The sequence below is a fragment of the Lycorma delicatula genome, chromosome 3 (assembly GCF_047948215.1).
Source record: "Lycorma delicatula isolate Av1 chromosome 3, ASM4794821v1, whole genome shotgun sequence".
NCBI classification, from domain to species: domain Eukaryota; kingdom Metazoa; phylum Arthropoda; class Insecta; order Hemiptera; family Fulgoridae; genus Lycorma; species Lycorma delicatula.
Genome location: NC_134457.1, coordinates 173229701 through 173253495, shown reverse-complemented (window position 1 = coordinate 173253495; position 23795 = coordinate 173229701). Strand labels below are relative to the sequence as shown.

At 26.9% G+C, this 23795-nt stretch overlaps 2 protein-coding genes across 2 annotated transcripts in view; both read left to right on the top strand.

Annotated features, from left to right (window-relative positions):
• Positions 1-13339, top strand: part of LOC142322221 (uncharacterized) — a 72782-nt gene extending 59443 nt beyond the window's left edge. Inside the window, exon 5 of the transcript XR_012755808.1 lies at positions 12687-13339. The gene's annotated coding sequence lies outside the window, so the exon portion shown is untranslated. The remainder of the gene's footprint in view (positions 1-12686) is intronic.
• A 5287-nt stretch (positions 13340-18626) lies between these two features.
• LOC142321038 (uncharacterized) overlaps positions 18627-23795 on the top strand; it is a 41525-nt gene continuing 36356 nt past the window's right edge. Inside the window, exon 1 of the mRNA XM_075359037.1 lies at positions 18627-18952. Within this exon, the coding sequence (XP_075215152.1) occupies positions 18911-18952 (42 nt within the window). The 5' untranslated portion in view covers positions 18627-18910. The remainder of the gene's footprint in view (positions 18953-23795) is intronic.

Sequence of the window (23795 nt, the reverse complement as noted above, 5' to 3'; positions counted from 1 at the left end):
TTGTAAACAGCTTTTTAGTTAATCAATAAGACCTTTGATATTTACAAACTGATAAAGGTAAAAAAAATAATTATAATTTGATGAAGTTTACGACTGCCATAAAATTATTAAAATAATTTAAGTGATTTATTCATTTTATAATTATCTAAAAATTTTATTTTTATTTTTTTTAAATTTATAGAAATTGCATATTTTTAATTATATTCTAGGGAATGATAGTTTTTTATATGATTTACCAATAAAAAAACAGCATGTAAATAATTCAGAAATTTGGAATGCTTAAACATTGTGTATTATCTATTATTGTCTATTATATATATTAAATATGTATTTTTTTTAACAAATTCTGATAATAAAAATGTAGTCTCTTAACCTTTTTTGATATCAGTATCAATTTGTTAAAAACAGTTTTATTTAAATTATAGAATTTTTTTTTTGAGCAGAAGAAATGATCTTTGAGACATTTACCATACGGTTTACAATTTCATTGTAATTTTTTTTGTTGATGTCACTGCTTTTTGTTAGATTCTTCTTTTATTTTTTTTATAAATTACTGATTGTTATCTTATGGATTTATTATTAAAATATATTGCCTTTATAGAACAAACAAATATACATTTTAAATAAATTAGAGAAACTAACTAAAACTACTAAATTAGATCAATTACATCAAAATTTTTTTAACATTCAATTCAATCAAAATTTTGATGCATTACATTTACAGTGTGCATATATATATATATACAAGTATTTAATACAGAAATACTGCCTTTTTTTTTCTACGTAGTATGAACTAAGTTAATGGATTATCTAAAGTAATATTTTGCATTAAATTCTGTACCCTAGAGTTCCAATCTAAATAAATATAATTTATTTTTAATATACTACATATATATATATATATATAAAGCAAATTATCTGATATAAATATTATAAATTAATTATTTAATATATTAATATTATAATATTAAAAATGTTATAAATTTTCTTAATATTGATGACATACTTTTTAACTCCTAAAAATGAGAATCTAATTATCTCAAACTGGTATCATCAAACACCCACCACTGAAGAAAGTGAATAAAAGCTACAATAAATAAAAAATTCTCTTAAAAGAAAATTTCCAAGTATTTAGAAAGTAAGTTGTTTTTCTTATACTAAAAAATATTATTATTGAAAAATTTGAAAAGTTCCTTAAAAAAAATTGTTATCAGGGTGCATATAAATATTTTTATTGAAAAATGTTAAAATGTTCCTTAAAAAAATTATCAGAGTGCATATAAATATTTCATAATTAATATCACAATTCCTACAGGTTTTCCCCCTGTTTGTAATTAAAACAAGAGTAATTCATTTTTATATTTGGCAAGAACAATCTTCCTTCTTAATATCTTTTTGCTCAATATTTTATTTATTGGAGCTCATTTTATCATTATTGTCACTCCCTTAATTGTTATTTAATGGATAAACATGTCTACTATACTGTTTTTGTGTTAAAGACAATTGTGTAAGTTTTTAGATAGTAACGTATAAAGCTTAGATTATGAAACTGGATGTTTTTTTTAATTCATCTGTTTCTAAACATAACATTACTTAATATAATTTACACATATTTAAATCTTTGAAAAACTTAGAGTTTAATTATTTTAAATATTTTTCATTATTAATTGTAATATTTAATTGATCAGTCTGATTAATTATTGATAGAAAAAGTAATAAAAAAATAATTTTAATCATAAAATTGAATGAAAAAACTTTTAAATTAAATTTTACTAAAATGACAAAGATATCGTTATAAACGAATGTGATGGGAAAATTACTGCAGCATCTAGATATGGAAAAGAAAGAGCAGTAAGATAAGAGGCTAACCAATCCTACTAGGTCATGGAAGGATTACTTTCATGGCAATGAGTTGGGAGTTTATAGTCATTATACAAGAAACAGTCTAAATTAATTATGTTTGCAGATGATATACAAAAATGATAACAGCTCACTATGATGCAGGTCTTAGAAGCTAAGTAAATTAATGTTTCCCAAGTGAATGAGTGATTTTTAAGCTAATGGTTTATTGCTAAATTATGAAAGAAGTTAAATTTATATAAAAAAATAACAACTTTTTTGCAAACTGTAACATCATAATTTCTCAAGGAATCTATAAATTGAAGGGTGTGAAGTATAAATAAAATACCAAAAGCAAAAGCCAAGATCAATAAATCAGTTCACATTTGTCACTGAAGTTAATATGCACTATTATGAATAAAAGTATTCATAATATTATACTATTTCTGAATTAACTCATAAATAAATAATACTATAAGGTTTTTGGGCATTTTGCCATTCAAAAGAAAATTATACAAATTATTAATAATGAAACCCAATGATTCATGTGGAAGAAGTTCTAAGGAATTAAAAATATTCTCATAAGTGTGAATTTATATTCACCACAGTTAAGATTATTTATATATATGTTAGCTCCAGAAAGGAAAGAAACAAATGGAAATAAAATTTAAAAAAGTGGTAGAGCTATGGACAAATTACAAAAAGGAAATCTTTCTCTCAATGAAAGATATACTTTTTTAAGATTAATTTGAATTGAAAAAACAGACAAAAAGGAAAAAACTAACATTTCATTAAAAATAAGAAATAAACACAATAACATCACGTTATTATTTATTACAAACCTTCATAATAATGAACATTGAATATAAACCAGTTGCCATAAACTATATAACAAAAACTGCTCATAAATCAGAAAGTGTTCTAAACAAAAGACATTGACTATTTTGTTTTTATTAATGTTTTCCTATTGTAGGAATAGAGGATGTCACACACTTCGGAATATTTTAATCGGTGCAAAGACTAATTTTGAGTCAAGTCCAGAAGCAAACTAGTCTTGATTCAAAATATATGTTGAATTAAAAATGAATAAACCATTCATTAGTGATATCCAAATGTACAGCTTTCATTCATTTATATTTATGTAGATTGGTTTCACAAATATTTATTAAACATACTGTCTGTTTAAAAATTGGTTTTTAAAAAGTTATTTTTCTATCACCTTTATTTGATAAATACTTAAATATAATTTTAGAATAAAAGAACATTAATTCATAGTAAGGCATTGGTTCAATATAAAAATGTATTTGCATCTGAAAAAAATATATATAATGTAATTTTGTAGCTTAAATATAATTTTCTCTCAAAGCAACCAACCCTTTTTTAAAGATTTTGGAAATGCGCTAACAAAACTCATTAAGCAAAAAGCTCAAAATTCATTTTTCAGGAAATAAAGAGTTTCTAATAGGGATAAATCTTATTAGGCATTATTTTAATTAAGCTTTGAAGAAGTAAATTTTTATATAGTTACTAGTACTCTAATTTTCAATCTTTTTTTTAATTTGGAAAAATTAATGAATTCTCTTCTTTACCTGTGTAATGATCATTGCTTCCCAGTTTTTTTTTTGTGTTTTCCAAGCATATTTTTTTACATTGCTAGTTTGAGAAACAATGTAAACTTAAAGATACATTTTATCTACCTGCTTCTCAAAGGAACACGATCTTTGTCCTCATTTGTAAGGGTGAAAATTATGCTGATAGGATATTCGGATTGTAGTGTTATGTCCAAATACCGAATGCCACAATCCTGCCTTTCTCATAATAATCACCTACTATTCTTTCTTGCCCTCTCACAATTCAAATGCACAGTTTATACATTGTCATTTATATATTTAAGATGTGAAAAAATATACTGAAAATTCCCAAAAATATTTGTGATAATTGGACATTACCAAAGATATATTTGGTCCGTAACAATATGGGCCAGTTGTACTTCATTTATTGTTAAAATCAGTTTAACAAATGATAAATGTCTAAAAATCTTGTTTTGAACGTCATATACTTTTTCTTGATTTTACAAAAACAAAATTAATTTATACAATTTAACTGATAAAAAAATTTATTTTAACATCTACTGGTGTGGATGTTTATATCACTATTCAAGAATTAGGTTGATTCTATATAATTAGTTAGATAAGAGCAAGGAGTCTTTCTAGATCACTGGGGTTAAGTTTTTTAATGTTCTTTTCTAAGGATCTGGAATTTAGAAAATTCTTCTTTTTTAAAGAAAACAATGAATAAAAGGCTGGTAGATTATCCTTATTACTGGTATTGTGAATTATTCCTTCACAGAATTGAAATTTCATAGTCAGAAAGTTTTTTTTTTAAATTATGAACTTTTACTATGAATCAAGTTTTTATAATAAAAGATTTTTAATTATTTATAATTGATTAATTCAGTAACTGATTATAATTGCAACAATCATAACACTGAAAAAACTACACAAACAAATTAAAATATGCAGAAATAAATTATTAAACAGATTTTTGACTTGTCATTACCCAATATAGCATTTTAAAGTTAATATCACAGCCCATCATTATGATCAAAAGAATAGCAAATTTCAAAAATTATTTTACAATATCCAAAAAATCTGAATTTGTTACTTTTTACAAAAAAATATTCCTTTTTATTATAAATTATATTCTTTATCTATTGTTTGCTAATCTGTTTAATTATTTCATTTAACAAATGAAATGAGTAGAGTTCATGTTTTTATCATGAAATATACTCTAATTTTAATTTCTTTTATGATAAAAAATATATTGTTAAAAAAATATATTTATACTTTCTTTCTACTATTGTTTTAGTTTGTATTAATAAAACATTGGTAGATTAAAATAAAAAATCCACCACTCGGAAGGAAGTGTGTGGTTATTCCTCAAAATGAATACTTCTATTTCTCAAAAAATGTAATATTTACTAGATCTAATTTTATGCTCTTAATTTTTTTTATTTATTAATATTAGGAAAATGCATATTGCATTGAATATTCTGTTTTAATTAATTGTTAATTATGGAATTGTTTTTCATAACAGAATGGAATATTACATTATTACGACATTCATCAGTAGGTGTTTTAAAATGTATGCCTTCTTGTTCTGTTCCTTATAGAGGTAAACATTAACATCTAACATCAAGTAAACTTTAATCTGATTACACAAGTTATTGATAAAAATTTATAAATACAAATAAATGGGTACCATAATAAATAAACTGATTGTTAATTATGCACAAAATAACAATGATGCTAGTGGTCAAATAATTATAAAAACAGAGGATTACTCCATTTGGAAATAGATTCATTACTGATGTGCACAAAAGAATGAATTCCTTAACTCTACTTCTACCAATAGGCTTAACATGTCCAAAATGGTAGAAAGTCCAAAATTAAAAAACTAAATCTTTGTCGAAGAATGAATGAGAATGTATAATTATTTCTTAATTATAAATTGTTTGATTATATTGCAAATAAAAATTTATGAAATAAAATAACCCTATAGTAAATAGGTAGCATTATCTTTTTATCAATAATTATCAAGGGATTACATAACAAAACTGATTTATTCTTAGCTATACCTAATTTGATGGGAAAAATCTTATCATTTGTCATTAATTTTATCTATTTTATTTTACTGCTCATTTTTTTTTTGTAAATACAAAGATATAAAACAAGAGTTAAAGCAAGGATAAGAGAGGGACCAAATATTTAAGGAAGTAATTATTTACTGATGTTTCCTTTCTGTGAGTTGTGAATGAAACCAAACCAACCTTTACAAAAATTAGCTAACCTGATCCTTTATTTACTTATTTACCTCTTTTTCTTTTACTGGATAATTTTGTACAAATGTTTAATAAATTTCTTTTTTCAAACTTACTATATTTAATACAATTAATAATATGCTGAAAGGTTTTTGAATTGAATTGGAAAACAAGAAAATTCAAAAACGGTGCCCAAACATTTTACTTAAAATCTAAAATTTTATAGGTATTTTAATTGTTAAATAACAATAATCAGTAGACTCTGATGGAAGAGTCGTAAGAAAAAATTAGTAAATTTAGACAATTAAATTAAATTAAATTAAAAAATTAGACAGTTATAAAATATGAACAATTATGCTTATTAGTATTGTTAAGTTGTCAATTAAAATTTCTATTTTTTTATTTTTTCATTTATTTATTAATTTTCTTACGAATATTATTTCCATATTATCTACTATTGGTGATGGTTTCACAACAAAATTGACCATCTAGTTTTAGGTTTTAAGTAAAATCTTTTTGAGCTATTTTTCAACATTTTCTTAGTTTCCAATGTATTACTATTGTATTTAGTTTGATACAATAGTTCATTTAAATTAAATCTTGAAACAAACTTATTGAACTTGAATTACATCTCACTGACTGTATTGAGCAAGTACAATACTTTTTTGAGCAAATTATCGTAGTTTGCTCAAATCCATTAATACAAAAAAGTGATACATATACGAAAGTTTATGTTGTAGTTATTTTATAGAAACTTGTCTCTGCATTACTGCATGTCATATAAAATGGTTCTATATAGTTATATCAGACTACTCCAGGAGCTTCTTGCCAAACATTACTTATGTAATTTTTGTTGGTCAGGGTCATGGTCATTACTTCTGCATTACTCAACATTAATGTAACAAAGGTTGTTTAATCATGGAACTAAAAATGCTTTATTTTCAAGTTAAGACCAGTCAACGTTTTTTATATGATTCTTCTTTTACACAAATTTGTTCAGATTTAAATAGTTACAAGATTTATTGGAAACATTTTTGAATTTTTTTCTCAAAAAGGTAAAAAAGTTATATTTTTGGCTATTTTTTCAATACATCTCAGGAATTTCTCAAAAAATATCAATGAATGAAATTGGGTCGACTTGTGAATTAATATAAAATTACTTGAAAAATAATAAATTTAGCCTTATAAATTGCGTTCACGTTAAAGTAGAACAGCGTTATTTGGTATCTGAGGCCAAAAAGAGGAAAATTTTTGAGCGGCTTTAATTGGAAAATAAAACGTTTCCAAAGCCAGGGTTGAATTTTTTCAATAATTTTAATAATGGAATTTTGAATTTAGCAGGAAACTATTTGAACACTAAAATGATGAACATATAAGGTTTTTAAAATTTTTATTCTGTTTTGTAAATTTGTGTTCGTGTTTTCAATTAAGATTAGTTGAGAGGATGATTTATAAAGGATGGTTTTAAAACACTATTTACTACGAAGAACCGGCAATAAAAATTATATTCCCAGGTATATCTACGCAACTGCGTACCCGCTAAACTGCAGAAAATACCTGAGTTGAGCAGTAGAAAGATTGGCTGCGCAGTTATGCTTGCTGTAATACTGATAGCAGACATTATTCGCAATATTTCATCTTTAAAAGAAGTACCTTCGAATAGAATTAGATAAAAATTTATTTAATTGTTCATGAAAACGACTGCGCATTATGCAATGATTGAGTACATCAGACACAAGAAAGGGGTCTGACGTATTAATAGCTTAGAAGTATAACTTCGGTTTGACATCCATTTCACGTAAAATTCACTTTAAGAACACTTTAAAAAAATATGGTACGTAAACATGTGAAAGAGAACTTAGTTCATTTCAGATACAATAATTATGTGGTTTTTTCGTACGAAAGGATACTTCAGTCCTGGAACTTGATATATTCCGGCAAAAATAACAGTGAATCCTCGAATTCTGAAAACGATGTTATTGAGGTACTGGTGTTTTGAAAAAAGGTTTTTCATTGTTCATTGCTATCTTTGTTTTAATATTTTAGGTATAAAAATTATTTGTCTGTATCTTCCACTTACAGGGTTATCCTTCTCAGTTTTGGAGTAAATTAAAAAAAAGAAGATTTAAGAAAACATCAAAATAAATATTAAATAATGAAATTAATCTATTCATCTAAATAATAAAATTAATCATCTAAATAATAGATTAACATTATACAAATGCAACAAATTGAATACAACAATCGATAAGGAAATATTTATCTGCTATCATCTACTCGTATTGATTCCCAGTTCATTTGGATTTAATCAAAGTCGTTAACTGAATTTTTTCTTGGAATAAACTTAACAAAAATACAAAAATGGCAAAACATATTTAGAGAATAACTTTTAGCAAAATATACCTAGTTTTTATGTTAAAACCTAGTTATAATAGGCAACGTTTGTAAATTTAACTGTATAAAATATGTAACGTAAATGATTAATGATTTTTTTTTGTAGTCGCGGATGCAGATGATAAATAGTATCCGCGACTTAGCCCATTTTAACATGAAATTTCATTAAAAAAATGTTTAAATGTAAACTTTACTCTCACTTTAATCATTAAAACTTGTTAAAAAACCAATTTATACGGATTTGTTTAAAATTTGTTATTTTACATTTAAAAACAATTATCTACATTTAAGTAATTATTTTTTACATTTAAGAACAATTATCTTGTACTTTTTGGGGTCATTTTTAAGGATGCATTTCATTGTATGATGTACCGAAAAAAGGTTGTAAGGATAATGCATCTATAAGTTTACACTGTACAATAGCCCTCCTCTTCCACCTTACAAAAAAGATTTTAATCTATAAATAGCTACTTAAATTACACTCAACTGACATTAAACTGATTGAAGAGTAACTGTTTTTATTGTAAAAGAAAATAAAAAAATAAAATAAATTATGAAATGAATATAATTATAACCTTACTGAACTATACTACCATTTAATGGTTAACATAGACCTCCGCTTATACAAGTAAATAAGTAATGCGTAAATAATCTAACGGTGATGATAATTATAAGTAGGTCAAAAGGTTTAAACGGTGTATTTAAAACTAGTTGGTTATAATAGTACAAGTGAGGGAGTTTTTAGTCGGTTGACATATAATATTATTATATTTATTTTAACACGTTTCAGCTGTGATAATAACGAGCAACTAAGGAATAGGTGAAAGTTATACTTTTTATTATGAAGCAGTAGGAGTAAAATTTCATGGGATTACCAGTATTAGTCTTCGTATCATTTATATACTGAATAATGAAACGGGGGCGCAGTAAACAACCAGGGACTAATTTAAAAATGGCCGAAATTATGTATTTTTATTATTTTTACCTATATTCTATTGTTTAAAATTTTAATCATTGATTCGTATGACACTATGGAAGCCTATATATATATATCTTGAGTAATTTTTTTGAATCCTAGCCAATAAGCAGATAGTCCTTGTTTTTGTAATGAGTATTTAGCTACATTCCTAGATAAGGATATTTTATAAATTAGATCACAAAAACAAAGTTGTGGTCGGAAGACTATAATGAGCATACAACATTAAAATATAACTGGCTCGCCTGTTCTCAAAATGTTAACCTCCTTCATGTTAGACAGTTCCTTTACAGTAGCCATTTTTTAATGACTACACAGAATCTACAAGTAAGTTTTCCCGGGATTTTCATAACCCCGGAAAATAACGGAAAAAGTTCATATAAACATATGTTCTGAAATGCTTCGTTTGCTAATTACGGCTACTGAAAAATTTCGCTCGGATTTCAGTCACCCCGGTGAAATATGGTCGTACTGAAATTTTTAGGACGTTAATTAAAGGAGCAGAATTAGTAATTTCTGATGGTCCTTGACTTGAAAAAATCGAATAAAATAGGTCCCAGAACCGTATCTACAGTAGTTTTTGAGGAATCTGGGGTTAAATCCAAGTAAATAAGGTAAATAACACTGTTCTTTATGTTTGACATACAATAATTTTGTTAAATGGGTAATAAAGACATAAAAATTTTAAACATAACTTGTAGAGAATTTAATTTTGAATAAAATTGTGTAAGATAAATTAATAAAACAAAGAAAAGTTAGAAAAATTCGAGTATTTATTTAACTAAATCGAATATTTAGAAACAGTGCTAGACTAAAATGCATTTATACGTACTAGTTTAAAATAAATTTTCAAAAATGAGCTAGCCATTTTCAACACATGTTTTGAAAACGGCACGCTTTTGTACTTACTTTTTTGCTCTATTTAGTTCTTCATGACCGTCTTTAAGTTGCTCAACCGTATCCATAATGCGGCATTCATAATGCGGACAACTAATTCCTCATGAGAATGTATTTTTGTTTTGTATACAATATTTTTCATTCATCCACAGACGTAAAAATCGAAAGGTTTTAGAACAGGCGATCTTGGTGGCCAGGAACGTGGACTTCCACGATCGATCCATTTATTAGGAAAACTGTGATTTACGTGAGTGGAAACGTCACAAGAGAGGTGGGAGGTGGCGCCATCGTGCTGGAAGTATACTTTGCATCTCGGTACTAGAGGATCTAGCAGTACTAGAGCATCTTTAAACAGTTGAGGCAAGTCTTCTTGAAGAAAACACAAATAGACCTCAGAATTTAAGCGACCACGTAATATGAACAGTTCAAACAGTAATTGTGAAAAAGGCCGCACCGTTCATTGACGCTAAATCGGTGTTGAAAATTGCCTTCTACCGTTTCACGAGGATTTATTTCTGCTTATGTATACTCATTGCGTAACTTGTTGACGCCATTTTGAGTGAAATTTGCCTCTTCGGTAAATGAAACATCCTTGTAGTGTTGTCGATTTTTTTTCCACCAGTTACAGAACTCCTAGAGAAACGGACCGTTTCCTGGGTGTAGATGTAGAACTGGTTGTTTATGATAAAGATAAAACTTGTTTTGTTTAAGAGTCCTCCAAACCATCGAATCCAAAATTCCGATCCGCTTAAAAAGACGTCGTGTAGTGACGCATGAACTGCGCTAAACTGCATCGTTAATAATTTCTTCAATAACAGTGTCGAGTTGAACAGATATTTCGTAAACGGTACGAATACTAGATAGTGAACTTGTTCCCTAAGACTGCGAAAAGTCGCGCTAATTGTTTTGGGATCTGGAATCCTTCGATTCGGAAAACGAATTTCATATTCTACTGTAGCAACTGTAGAATTACCATTACACAGAAAATAAATACCATACTTGTGTATTCCTCTGTTGTAAATAAGTATAGCATTACTTCAATGGAAAACCTATCACGTTCAAACTAAAATTCACAGAAAACCTTCGCTAAGAACAGCACAGTTCACAGTACCTGATATAATTAATGTACCTACAGAATGATTTAAACATTACACAGTATTACGCATTTTTGATCAGGTGTTGTTATTTTATCGGTGAATTAGAAATAATTTTTCGAATTTTCTTTTTGTACTTTTTTCATTAATAAAAAATTATTATGTATGTAATTTTTATTTTACAATTTTTGTATAATCTCAAGTTTTTTAAATTTTTTAATAGAAATTTTTAACAGTAAATTTTGTTTTTACAAATTTTCCAAATTACAAAAAAAGAATTTGGTTTTTGTTGATATTAAATATGTACTTTAATGACAAATGTAGTAATGTAATATTTTTAAATAAAATATGAATTTTTTAGCTTTTTTTGTTTTATTCAACTTATCTTACACCATTATGTTCAAAATTAAATTTTCTATAAGATTTGTTCAATGTTTTCTGTGTTTATTACCCATTTAACGTTATTGATGTCAAAAATAAAAAATGGGTTTTTACCCCAATTTATTGGTTTTCAGCTCAGATTTCTCAAAAATTAGAGATGGAACCTATTTTATTCGATTTTTTAAACCAAGAATCAAAATAAATGATTAATTCTGCCTCTTAATTAAAGTTCTAAAAATTTCAGTACGACCTCATTTCTCACCGGGGTAACTGAAATCCGAGCGAATTCTTTCACTAGCCGTAATTCGCAAACGAAGCATTTTAGGACGTATGTTTATATGAACTTTTTCCATTATTTTCACGAGTAGAAGAGGTTCAAATATCCCGGGAGAACTTCGCGATATACTCTGTATAGACGTAATTAAAAAGTATTCATTCCCCGGAATCATATATCTATATTTATTATTTTAAAAATGTTTTTATGTAAAGGTTTAACACAGTTATAACTCACTATTGGGAAAGAGAAGTCCTAGGTATTTCTAAATAAATCATCTTAAAACAAACCATCCTCCAATGTATAAGAATACAAGATTGACCGAATAATGTCCGTTTTTCCAGTTTTTTAGATAAGCAGAAATTATGCATTTTGATTAGTGTCACTAAACAAATTTTTAATGTTAACCCTAAGGGATTAATAAATATTATCGGTTAAGACTAAAAGCAAAGTGATATTATTTTAAGCATTGAATTGGTTAAATATTAAAATTCGACTAGATTGTTAATCAATTTTGAAAAGATATTTTACTTATTTACAACATGCCCGCTATTAAATCATAATAAAAAAATTCAGAACAAAAGTAAGTGATGAACTATCCAAATAATCCTAATTGTGAGGGCTGTTTTAATAAAGATTAATAACTGTTAAGATAAGAAATTTTCTACCTATATTCAAACAAAACAAAAAAAAAAGAAAATGAAAACAAGGAATTTACTTTTAACAATGAGTTATTTTATAAACGATTAACAGTTGCTAATATCCAGTTTATTTTAATATGGATGAATCTAAAACAAATACAAGTATTATGTCAAGTTTAAGTCCTTATTTCATAGAATACAGTATTATTCACCGAGTTAATTTTATGAAGTTTCATTACACATGACTTGTACTCATAACATGTTCTCATACTTTCATATACGTATTCATTCATACATACTTATGTATAACTAAGAAGTGTTTCATACCTAAAAAAAAGTAGTATGCATAAATTGTTTAATTATGTTACAGGGTTAGACTGGCTGGACACTGGTAGTCACAAGAAGGGGAGATAAAGAATTTTCAGAGCCGAAAAGAGACACATACCTAGACAGAACATTTTTTGATAGAGTTATACCAAATTCATTAGGTACCACATCAGATTTGATCAATATTTGGGTGTTCAGTTAGAAAAATAACAGTTTTTTTTAGAAAAAATTATTAAATTAATTGTTCTCTGAGAAAGACTGTTTCATTTTCTTTTTGTTGGTGAAAATCTACAAAGTCATTATTATTCAAATCCTTTTATTGAAGAAGTCTTATAGTCAAAAATTGCTTTCGGAATATATATAAGGGCTTGGGATGGATTTAACTGATACCTATACAAATTTGGTTAATGTATAAATCAATAGTGAAACCAGCATTTAAATTAGTTATATGATATTATGTAGATAGAATGAAAAATATCTATTATTAAATAAATAAAAAATTACGGCTACATTACAGTATTATTTTAGATTATTTTAAAATGAATAAGATCTCTGTCTAACATTATTGAGGGTTTATTAAAATTATGATTAATTGGTTTATTTTAATCCAGCTGAATTATCTAGCATTCTTCAACTTTGCAATATATCAAGAAGGTAAATCCCCGTTAAACTTTGAAAAAAATTTGCCTCAAAAAGTTAATTATTAATTGCCAGCATTTTATTATTGTTATAAAATATTTTAAGTCTAACCATAAAAAATTTGTCAACAGGTGAAATTATGGTCTAAAAGATATTCTATGAAAAGTTTTTGAAATTATATTTGGTTTACTTTTTGATCTTCAAAAGTTATTAAAATTTATTCATAAGATTTGGATTACTTTAACCAGGAGAGAGGTGAATATCCTACTAAAAATGCTAAGAAGTGTATCTTATAATATTTAATTTTTTTATCAGTTCTCACTTTTACACAAAAAAGATAAATAAGTTTAAAAATAAATAAGTTTCTTTTGTAAATGTATTTTAGCGACAAACCCCAAGAAACCCATTTTTAATTAAGAAAAATAAGTCTTCTGTTAATATTTTGATCCAAAAGAAAAGTTTAGATTTCAGATTAAGATACTCGTAAATAAACTTCATTAAAAATCAGTTCAGCACTCATGTGTGATGTTTTAGCAACTACCAATATATGTAGATTACTAGTTGATAATTTAGTTAATCAACTGTTATGTTATAGTTTTGTATGAAACATAAAGATATCATTAATATATGAGATAATTCTCAAAACTGTGTATGCGGCACAGACAATAATCTACACACATGACACACTCTTACCTACACACACACACATATATATATATATATATATATATATATATATATATATATACATAGACATATGTATATATATATATATATATATATATATATATATATATATATATACATAGACATATGTATATATATATATATATATATATATATATACATAGACATATGTATGTTAATATATTTATTTGTTTATGTGATGTTGAACAGTGTGTACTCTTGTTTTATGAAATTCTTATGCCATATACACCATAAAATGTATACCTCTCTTATCATACATCAAATAAAAACTACAACAAAATTAGTACTCATATTTGTATTTAGTCCTAAATTATCTACATTATATAGAACATACAATGATGATAAAATATAATATGCGGTGTATCAAAGCATCATATTTTATCCAGTGTGTATTGTTCTAAATAATATTACATATGATACTTATACAGTGTATTTTAGTTTTTTATTAAATTCAACTTCATTTCAGTATCGTTGTGTAAAAGGAGGGAAACGATGAAACACTTGTTTTTACTCAACAGCAGTACCCAAAGAAGGCTACGTAGTAAGTTCTCTATGTTTATACACCTGAAACAATTTACTGCGACTGTAGGAGTGATAGTGAATAAATGAAGTAAAAACCAGAATGGTGGTAGGTAAATGGCATCTTTTCCATGGCAAAATGCAAACTTTTTTGAAATTCAACATTTTAATTACATTTTCACAATTCCTTTTCCTAGGTAACCTAGGTTCTGATGTTAAACATGCAAGATAAACGTTAACTGCTTTAGTCTACTTTTAAACATACATACAAAAACTTTTCCTCAGAATTTCTATTAATGAAAATATTAGCAACAGCACACATTAATTGTATGACATGTCCTACTATTGATTTGTTAATATCAAGGATAAGGAACAGGTAGGTGATTGATGTAGGAGTGGGTGGAAATATAGATACTCTTCTGGTATCAGAATCAGTTTATCATATATGTACAGTGCTACAAAGAACTCGTTAAAAATATATTTTCAAGTAATTCATGAAGAAAATAGAAAACTATTAAAAATTTAGAAAATATTGTTTCAGATCTTCCAAGGTAAACAATTATATTGGAATTAACTTACCATACTGGTGTAGGTTAGTATGATGTTAGATGTCTATAAATTTTCTATAAAATTTCAAAAGTCAGTTCCATCCCATCCCTTCTGAGGTTTTTTTATATCTTCCAAAGAATTTTTTTATACCTTCCTTACATAAATTTAATTTCAAGAAGAATATTTTCTAATTTTTTGTGTTTATTTTTACTGATTTACACTTTTCTGGGAGTAAAAATCCACAAATATTTTATGATAAATGCTATCTATTTTTAATAATTTAGCTCTTACTATTATTAATGCTTAATTAAATATAAAATATTGGATGTATAGCATAATCGAAATAGCACAATATCCTGAAAATAAATTAAGTAGATACTGCTGCTGGTATTGGAAGTCCAAAATCAGTTATATCAATTTTTATGATGGTTTTTAATTAACTTCAACAATGAAAGAGGCTTTAAACTCACTCCACATTTTTTTCATTTTTTATGTATTGTCACTGTGTATGAAATGGATGAATTTTCTTGATGGTTTTTTATTTTGCAGAAATTTCTAGTGATTCTACTGCAAGTTTTTTTCCTTATAACAAGGGGAAGATTTTTAAATAAAAATTATATATATGAATTTTTTGTACAGACAATTTGAAAATATTCTCACTTATTCATCATCAACAAGTATTGTATTATTGTGGTCTAATGATGTATAGCTTATGTCAATATCTTACTCATCAAAGTATTTTTCTTCTGAAATTCAAGAAAATTAGCTAGAAAAGTGAGGATAAAAATTAATGCTTGCATATTCCCGCATCCTGGAAAGCCTTAGACCACAATTGGTAGCAGTATAATTAAGTAGTTTTCCTATATTCAATCTTTTCCTTTTATCAAAATGCAGATTTCTCATCCATCCAGACAAAAAGAAAGTGAAGTTTCGTTCAAGTTTGATTTTATAATAAATCTAAATTTTGCTAATTATGATGTGGGTCTATTTAAATAACTGGCACCTTTAGAATGTCAAATAGAGGTTATTTGATCTATAAACTTTTTTGCACTATTAATAGAGTAGCTTAATTTGATTTTTTATTTGATCAATTACTCAGACCTAGATTAGACCTGTTTTTAAGTGATAACTTTTAAGACCATAATATTCTATTTCTTTTAATAATCAATCCTAGGATTGGTTTGCAGCAGTCTTCCTTCTTCAGGTAGTTCTATCTTGTGCTGCTAATCTCTTTGTTTCAATGTACATTTTGAATCCAACATCCTGTGTGGTTTTTTCAATATACCCTAGTATTGATCTTCTTCTTGCATTGTTTCCTTAAACTGTGCCCTCTATTATGGTGTGCAACAAACTGGTATGCCGTGGTACATGTCCTAATCCAGTTGTCTCACAGTTTCTTTAATAAGCTCCATAAACATGGCACCTCATCAATCCTTTGTAATGCTTCTTCATTGGTTATTTTCTTCTTCCATGAAATATTCACCACTCATCGATAGCACCACAGCTCAAATGCATCACTTTATTTATAAAAATATTGTTATTATAATGCATGATGATGATTTGAAGTCACGTGTGAATCTATCTGACACTAATAATATAGAGTGTATTTGTGAGATATGTTTCTTTTTCTTGATATGCATGAGGGAAAGAGTTAACATTTTTACTGCATTTTATTTTTACATTTATGTGATGAAGTTAATAGAGGACTTTTAAAAGTAATATTCAGTGAGAGAGAACTTGATGCATTTGACCAGGGTGTTAATTAGCAGGATGACCAATTGTCATTTTTATGTTCCAGTACTGAGATGAGGCATTGTACATAATGCATTGTATCACAAAAAAGGATACATTTCTGCTTTACACTATCTGTCCTTGTTTTTTTATGGGTCTGACATATATATATATATATATATATATAAAACACATATGAGGTATAAGACATTATTCTGATTTGCCTTCTCTGTGAGTAAAAATATTTACTATAAGACCTCTCCTGTGATGAACAGAGTATAAAGTCTGGTGACACTTACAAGATCAAGGATCAATAATTTTCTGGGTTTGGTTTATTTATGCACTACTTCATATTCAGCTCAGTGAAAAAAACCTCTTCTTATCTCACCTTCTCCAGAAAGTTTGGCAAGGGATGCTTGTTTTTTAAAATCTGGTAAACCATTCCAGGAGTGACTTTTAATTTTTGCCTGGACAACTGCAACCGTTGACTACTGCGATACCTAACAATAAATACATATTGTTTTATACTTCCTCCCTTCTACCTTCCATGAATTGAGCCTCTGGACACAGCCCTAAGCATTCCTTATAATAATCTGAAACATTAGAAAATAAATCACGTCACTAAAATACTTCAGTAATTCTATTTAAAATGAAAGATAATGAAGTATAGTTATCCAAGTAGAGTGTTACATAACAATCTGAAATTAAATTATTGGTAACAAAAAATGTACAGGTCTATCTGATTAAATTATCATAAAGGATATTCAAGTAGGGAAAAATTGGATCAATCACAATGATGGATGGAATAAATTATGCACATAAAATTTTGAAACCTTAAAACCATTCAAATCACCAGCCTCTTCAATGACTATGCCAATAAAATTGATTTTAACGTGATAAAATCCTTTTCTATTCCTAGTAAGATTAATCCAACTTTTGAAACCTTTCTTACATTGACATCATACAATTTACAATAATAATATCCAGTTGAAATGTAAAATGCAGAACAAGTAGAAGAAATCTTGAAAAACAATCAATGATATTTAGATAAAATAAATTAAGGTCTGTTGTCAAGAAAGAAATAAAGAAGATGTAAAGTAAAGGAGAAGGGAAAGATAAAGAACATTTTTTGATGTACAAAACGTGAAATGCATCCTAATAGTAATTTTTTGTTTTATAGAAATATATCAAAATAATAAAATAACTGTCTTTTGCTGAGTAGTATAACGCTATAAATTTAAAGCTTGAACGTGGGAAATCTATAGTTTGTCAAACATGCCAAAACCTGACCATTCTTCGTAACATCTCTCCAAAAAAGTCATCCTGACTGGGATCAAAACCAATAATCTTTGAATAAAAGACAGAAAAAGATAGTTATTTATTTTTTGTTTGTTTGGCATTAAAAAATTAAGAAATCAAAATTCGTATCAGTTTATATAATGAAATTCTGCGATTAAAAAATTGGGGAAGTGAGCAACTGTCTCCATTTTTGGATGCGCTATCAAATGAAAGATTTTTAAGAATGTATTTCTTGATGCATGAGAGAGAATTTTATAAAGTAAAAAGTATTAAAATCCCATCGTAGTGACAAATCGGTCATTCGAACTTGAAAATAATAATTTAATTATTTAAGTGATTTAATAATAATAGTTTCTCTACATCAGGAAGTAAAGAGAAAATAACTAGTCATAGCACGCGTAAAAACAAATAGGCTGAAGTTGAATTTCAAGTCGCGTATTTAATAAGAACGTTATACAGTTATATTCCCTGTAAATTTTTTTAAATATTAATATACAGTACTAATATTCCAAATAGAGACGCTTGCGTTGAACTTGAAAGTGATGGGGATGTTATACTGGAGGTAAAAGAGAGGGGAGAAGGTAAAAGAGAGAGGGGTAAAACTCTTGCTTTCTATTGTCCACCGGTCGAAAGTAAAACTTTCTCCTGCGATTCATCGCAGACCCACCGCACCCGACTACCAGTAGAAGCGACAACGTTCCTGCAGAAGCTGTGTCTGCAGACCGGCATTTCGCCAGCCCGGCTGAGGCAGCGTGTGCTCACTGCTAGTTCAGCGCGCAATAGGAGTTCATCGTTGTTAGCGGAAAATTTCATTCTTGTGCAATGGGGGTTGCAAATGAACGGAATTTTAACATTGAAATAATTGTAAGTAAGATACAGAATTCTTTTAAATGAATAACCTAAATGATATGTATAGTATGTGTTGTGTGTGTGTGTGTGTGAAAAAAAATTGTATTACTTATTCATGTAGTTTAAACAGAACCCTTGTGAAAGTTATCTTTGCAAAAAATATAAAACGTAATCTATAGTCTCAATGATGATTATACAAAGATGTTTATTACTTTTAAATCAACTTTTACCCAATAGAAACTTCAGTGTTCGTATACTATTTCTTGACTCTCCCAATTTTTTGCTCTTTTTCCCAGCAATCCATTTCAAAGCTTTCTAAAATTTTTTTTTTTAGATATGATTTTTAGTTTGCTTATAAGAGTAAATATTACCCCTGAATTATTCGTTTGAACAATTTACAACTCAAATATGCATAATTTTTAAGAATTAGAATTTTTTATGTTCAATTTTTTATAATTTCCCGTAATTTTTTTGATTTCAATATTAAAATATAAAATGTAATAATAATAAATGTTTTAATTATTTTATAAATAAACTATCTTGATTTTAAACGGTTTGTAAAACTTTTATATATACTGTATAACGGTTGTGTAAAAATTCTTTCTGTGATTTTATTAAATAGCCTTGTCGATTTGGAGGAAAGAAAACATTTCCATTAAACTTAGATTTTATTATAACAACTAAACAGCTATATAAACTGATTTTTATTCGTAGACTCTAATTAAAATAATTAAAAATCTATAAATACATTTGTTTATTTTTTATTTTTATCAAATAAAACAAGTTATTCAAATACGTTATCACCTTCATTAAGTGAAATTAAATTAAAAAAAAAAACAAAAAGAAAATCTAATAACATAACTCAGCATCTTTACCTTTTAATATTATTTTTATATTAGCTATTGTTTTATCTGCCATTAAGGTTTTTCAGTAATTATTGTCTACTGTTTGCGTTAGGAGATGTGACGTAGATAATATCATAGATAATTATTCTATCTATGAGAAAAATATATGAAAGTTCTGCTTAAAGCATTTTTCAAATTTGCAACATTGAAAACTGACTAAAATGATTACAAATTGAACAAAAATTTAGAGAAAGATAAATATTAAAATGATTGAAAGAATCCTAATATATTTTCCATGTTTGTTACATCAATAGGCCAATAAATTAATAAGTATTTACAACCTATTTTCTTTTTATTCTAAAAAAATCGATATTCCACGACTTTCATAATTTGTGCAATAGTTTAAGTAGGTCATATTAGATCTGGACACCATCCCAGCGATTTGTTATCAAATATAACGTTTACAAAATTCTATTCAAAAGAAACGTTTCAAAACCCGATAAATAACAAAAATTGATCATAGACATGAATTATAAGTAAAGCCGAAAGTTTGTCTGTTGATTCTCGCATCACGCGAGAACCAACCGATCGATTGCTTTCAAATTTTCAGGATAAATTCAAGTTATTCCAGAGAAGGTTTTAAGACATATATCGAGGGAGTGAAGTAGTGAATTAATGACATTCATTAAAGAAACAAAAATTAATTCTTTTACCCCATTATATCTCTGTCACCATTTCAGTAGTAATTTATTGAAGTGAAATGATAATCCATTTTTCTTTAATGAATATCTGTAAAATATTTAATATTCTCACTAATATAGAAACTACAATTCTACCTTTTGAAAATTTTTTTCAAGCATTTGTAAATTCTGCGTACTTCCTTCTTTGTCGGTTTCTCTTCTCTTTTTTTTGTACATAACGTCCCCTTTCATTATTCATTTTTTTTTCATTCCATGCAGTTTTTTTAATCTTTTTCATTATGCCCTCTCAGAAGAGATCGAATATGGGACGATCATCAAATGCCGCTAAGCGTAGCCGGGTTTCATAAGAACAAGAATAAAAAAGGAAAGAGATCAGTGCCTGGAGGTTGAACGAGCACATAAATTGAAAGTTCCTTACAAGCATGAGAATAACGAACGCATCGGAGGTGCTGAGGTTGGAGTCCCCGATCGGCTAGATTACATATAATTATTAATTTTTTCCTGGCGGAATAAAAAAATTGGATGTTGTGTGGTATAAACCTTAACGATCAATAAACACCCATTAGCCTGATCTATTCGAATGGTGAATAATGAAAAGCCTAAAAAAAATTTTTTCGTAAAATTTCATTCATTTACTTACTTGGGTGATGCGATAAAATTTTAGCCAATGATTTATCATGAATGCAAACTTCGGTGGATGTTGACTGGGATAAATTCCCAAAACTAAACAAAAAATGATTTATATTTTGTATGTTACACTTAAGTTGTTCAGACTTTAAAAAAGTAATGAGCAACAGGTAAACGTTACATCTATTAATACGTTACCTACATCTATTCCAATTTGAAGGGTTGAATTTGTAATTCTGGTTATATTAACAACTTTTCATGTAATTACTATAAATAAATGGCGAAAGGTAAAGGTTAAGAGAGAGTGTCTGAGAGAGAAAGAGAAAGATAGACGGACAGACAGGCAGGAGGGAGGTAGACAAAAATTTAGCAGTGAAAGTACAAAATTAAGCACGACCCTCTTATTAGAAAATAGAATTTAAAAGATTGATTCTTGCGAAATATTTTTTGTATTGCAAGGATTGATAAACGTAGTTTTAAATAAGTTATAATTAAAAGTTTTTAACTGTCCTCTCTCCGCGAATAAAAAAACAAAAAAAAAATCATTCCCAACGCTATAAGGTGTTGAAATATCATAAATGTAATAAAATACTTCGTGACCTAAATGAGAAAATCATTTAATAAAAAAAACTACGTGTTTTTACATAAAATATAAAAAATGCATACTTCGTAAATTGCGAATTTAAAAAATTGAACTTTATTTCTTGTTCTAAATTGTTTTTACTTCAATTATTTTTTTATTTTTTCTCATTCTGAACATAGTGAACTATATGGAAATAAATTATATCTAAAATTATAATAAAAAGATTAATTAAATCGAATATGCTTTAAAGTTATTTCTTTAAAGTTATTACTTATTTCGCATTTCAAATATTTAAAAATTTGAATAAAGATAAATTTTTATTTATTTAAGGAACATTCAGAAAAGCTTATATTCGCCTGATAAATAAGAAAGTAGAGAAAACAAGGCTGTTGGAAAACTTATCAGTACCATTAATTATTTAAATATGTATCCTGTATTTATTAAGGTCTGTATTTACCCTTATACTATTCTTTTATAATCTATTCGAAAATAAAAATAATTTTAAATATATTTATAAATTTCTTAAAAATATTATGTGTGATTTTTTAAAAATATTTCACTCAATCGGTGTTAGTTCCATCATCGCTTACATAATTTTTTCAAAAAATATATTACTAGATCATAAGAAATCTATAAATTAAAATTCATTTGAACTCATAGCGGAAATATGCACTTATAAAATAATCTGTATCGTTCACAGGTAGGACTGTGGATTAAAAATAATGTGAATATTTAAAAAAAAATTGATTAACAGTAAAATTATTATTATTTTGGTTTGTTGTCACTTAGGGTAATTATAGAGAGAAATCTGTTTTTATAAAAATATTATTTTTCTCTACATTGAATAAATAATATTAAATTCAATTTATAAAAGTAAAAATAAATTTTTACTTGTACAGTATAAAATACAACTACATCGAACGTAACGCAACTCTTCTCACTTTCTAAAACTCACGGTGAAAGTAAATATTGTAGTACAGGATGGTTGCTTTGTATTGCATTTAAATAAACGATGAAATACATTTTAATGAAATACTAAACTAGCTTTATGCGTAATACTTAACAGTTAGTTCATTCATTAATGAGTTCATCTAGTCTGTTATTTAAAATTTCCTAAACAGATGAAAAAATCTATTGTAAGGTACTTGTCACTCGACTATTTTCAGGCTGAAAATTTTTAAAAATTAACAAATTTGTTACTTCTTGAACTATTTTTTTAGTTTAATCTAATTTTTTAAAATCCCTTTCCTGCTTTTGCAGAATTTTTGAATCTCAACTAGGTGTTGTTTCCTGCATGTACTCTCACAATTAAAATCTGCTATCTTGGTGAACCAGATTATAATGAAAAAAAACTGATGTGGACACCACATGATTTCCTTGCACGCCTATTAAATTAAAATACTTGTTTTTTTAAAATGAAAAGTACATAAAATTTTATTTCATTAATAACTGATGTACCTGATTTATTTATTAGTAACTGAAATTTTTTTAATATATTTTTTATTGTTCTTATAGAATTATTATTTATTGCGAACATTTTTTTACAATCAGAGGTTAATAATTATTAATAAATCAATATATTTAAATTAGAAACAAAAGTTAAAAAAAAGAAGATGAAGTCGAATTCGAACTGATGTGCCTTTCCCTTGTAAGATACAAATATTTCATTGATTAAAACTTTATTTGGCTATAACTCTGGAACCAATGAAAATAAGTACTTATGATATGTTGTTGAAAAACTCTCCTTGAGAGCTTATTACTGCAGTTAAAAAAATCCCAAAAACCCCAAAAATTGGATTTTGGGCACTTTTAGTCCAGTCGATTTCAATCAAAAGGGGAGAAGCATAACTAGATATTACAACAGTCCTAAATCCAAAATTTCATCATCTACGGCTAATCGGTTTTGAGTTATGCGAAATACATACGTACATACAGACGTCACGCCGTAACTAATCAAAATGGATTCAGGGATGATCAAAATGGATATTTCCGTTGAAATCTGAAAACAGACATTTTTCGCGGTCACAATACTTCCTTTACTTTGTACAAGGAAGTAAAAAATTCTTTTATATTTGTTTGAGAATTTTTTGTTCATACTGAAA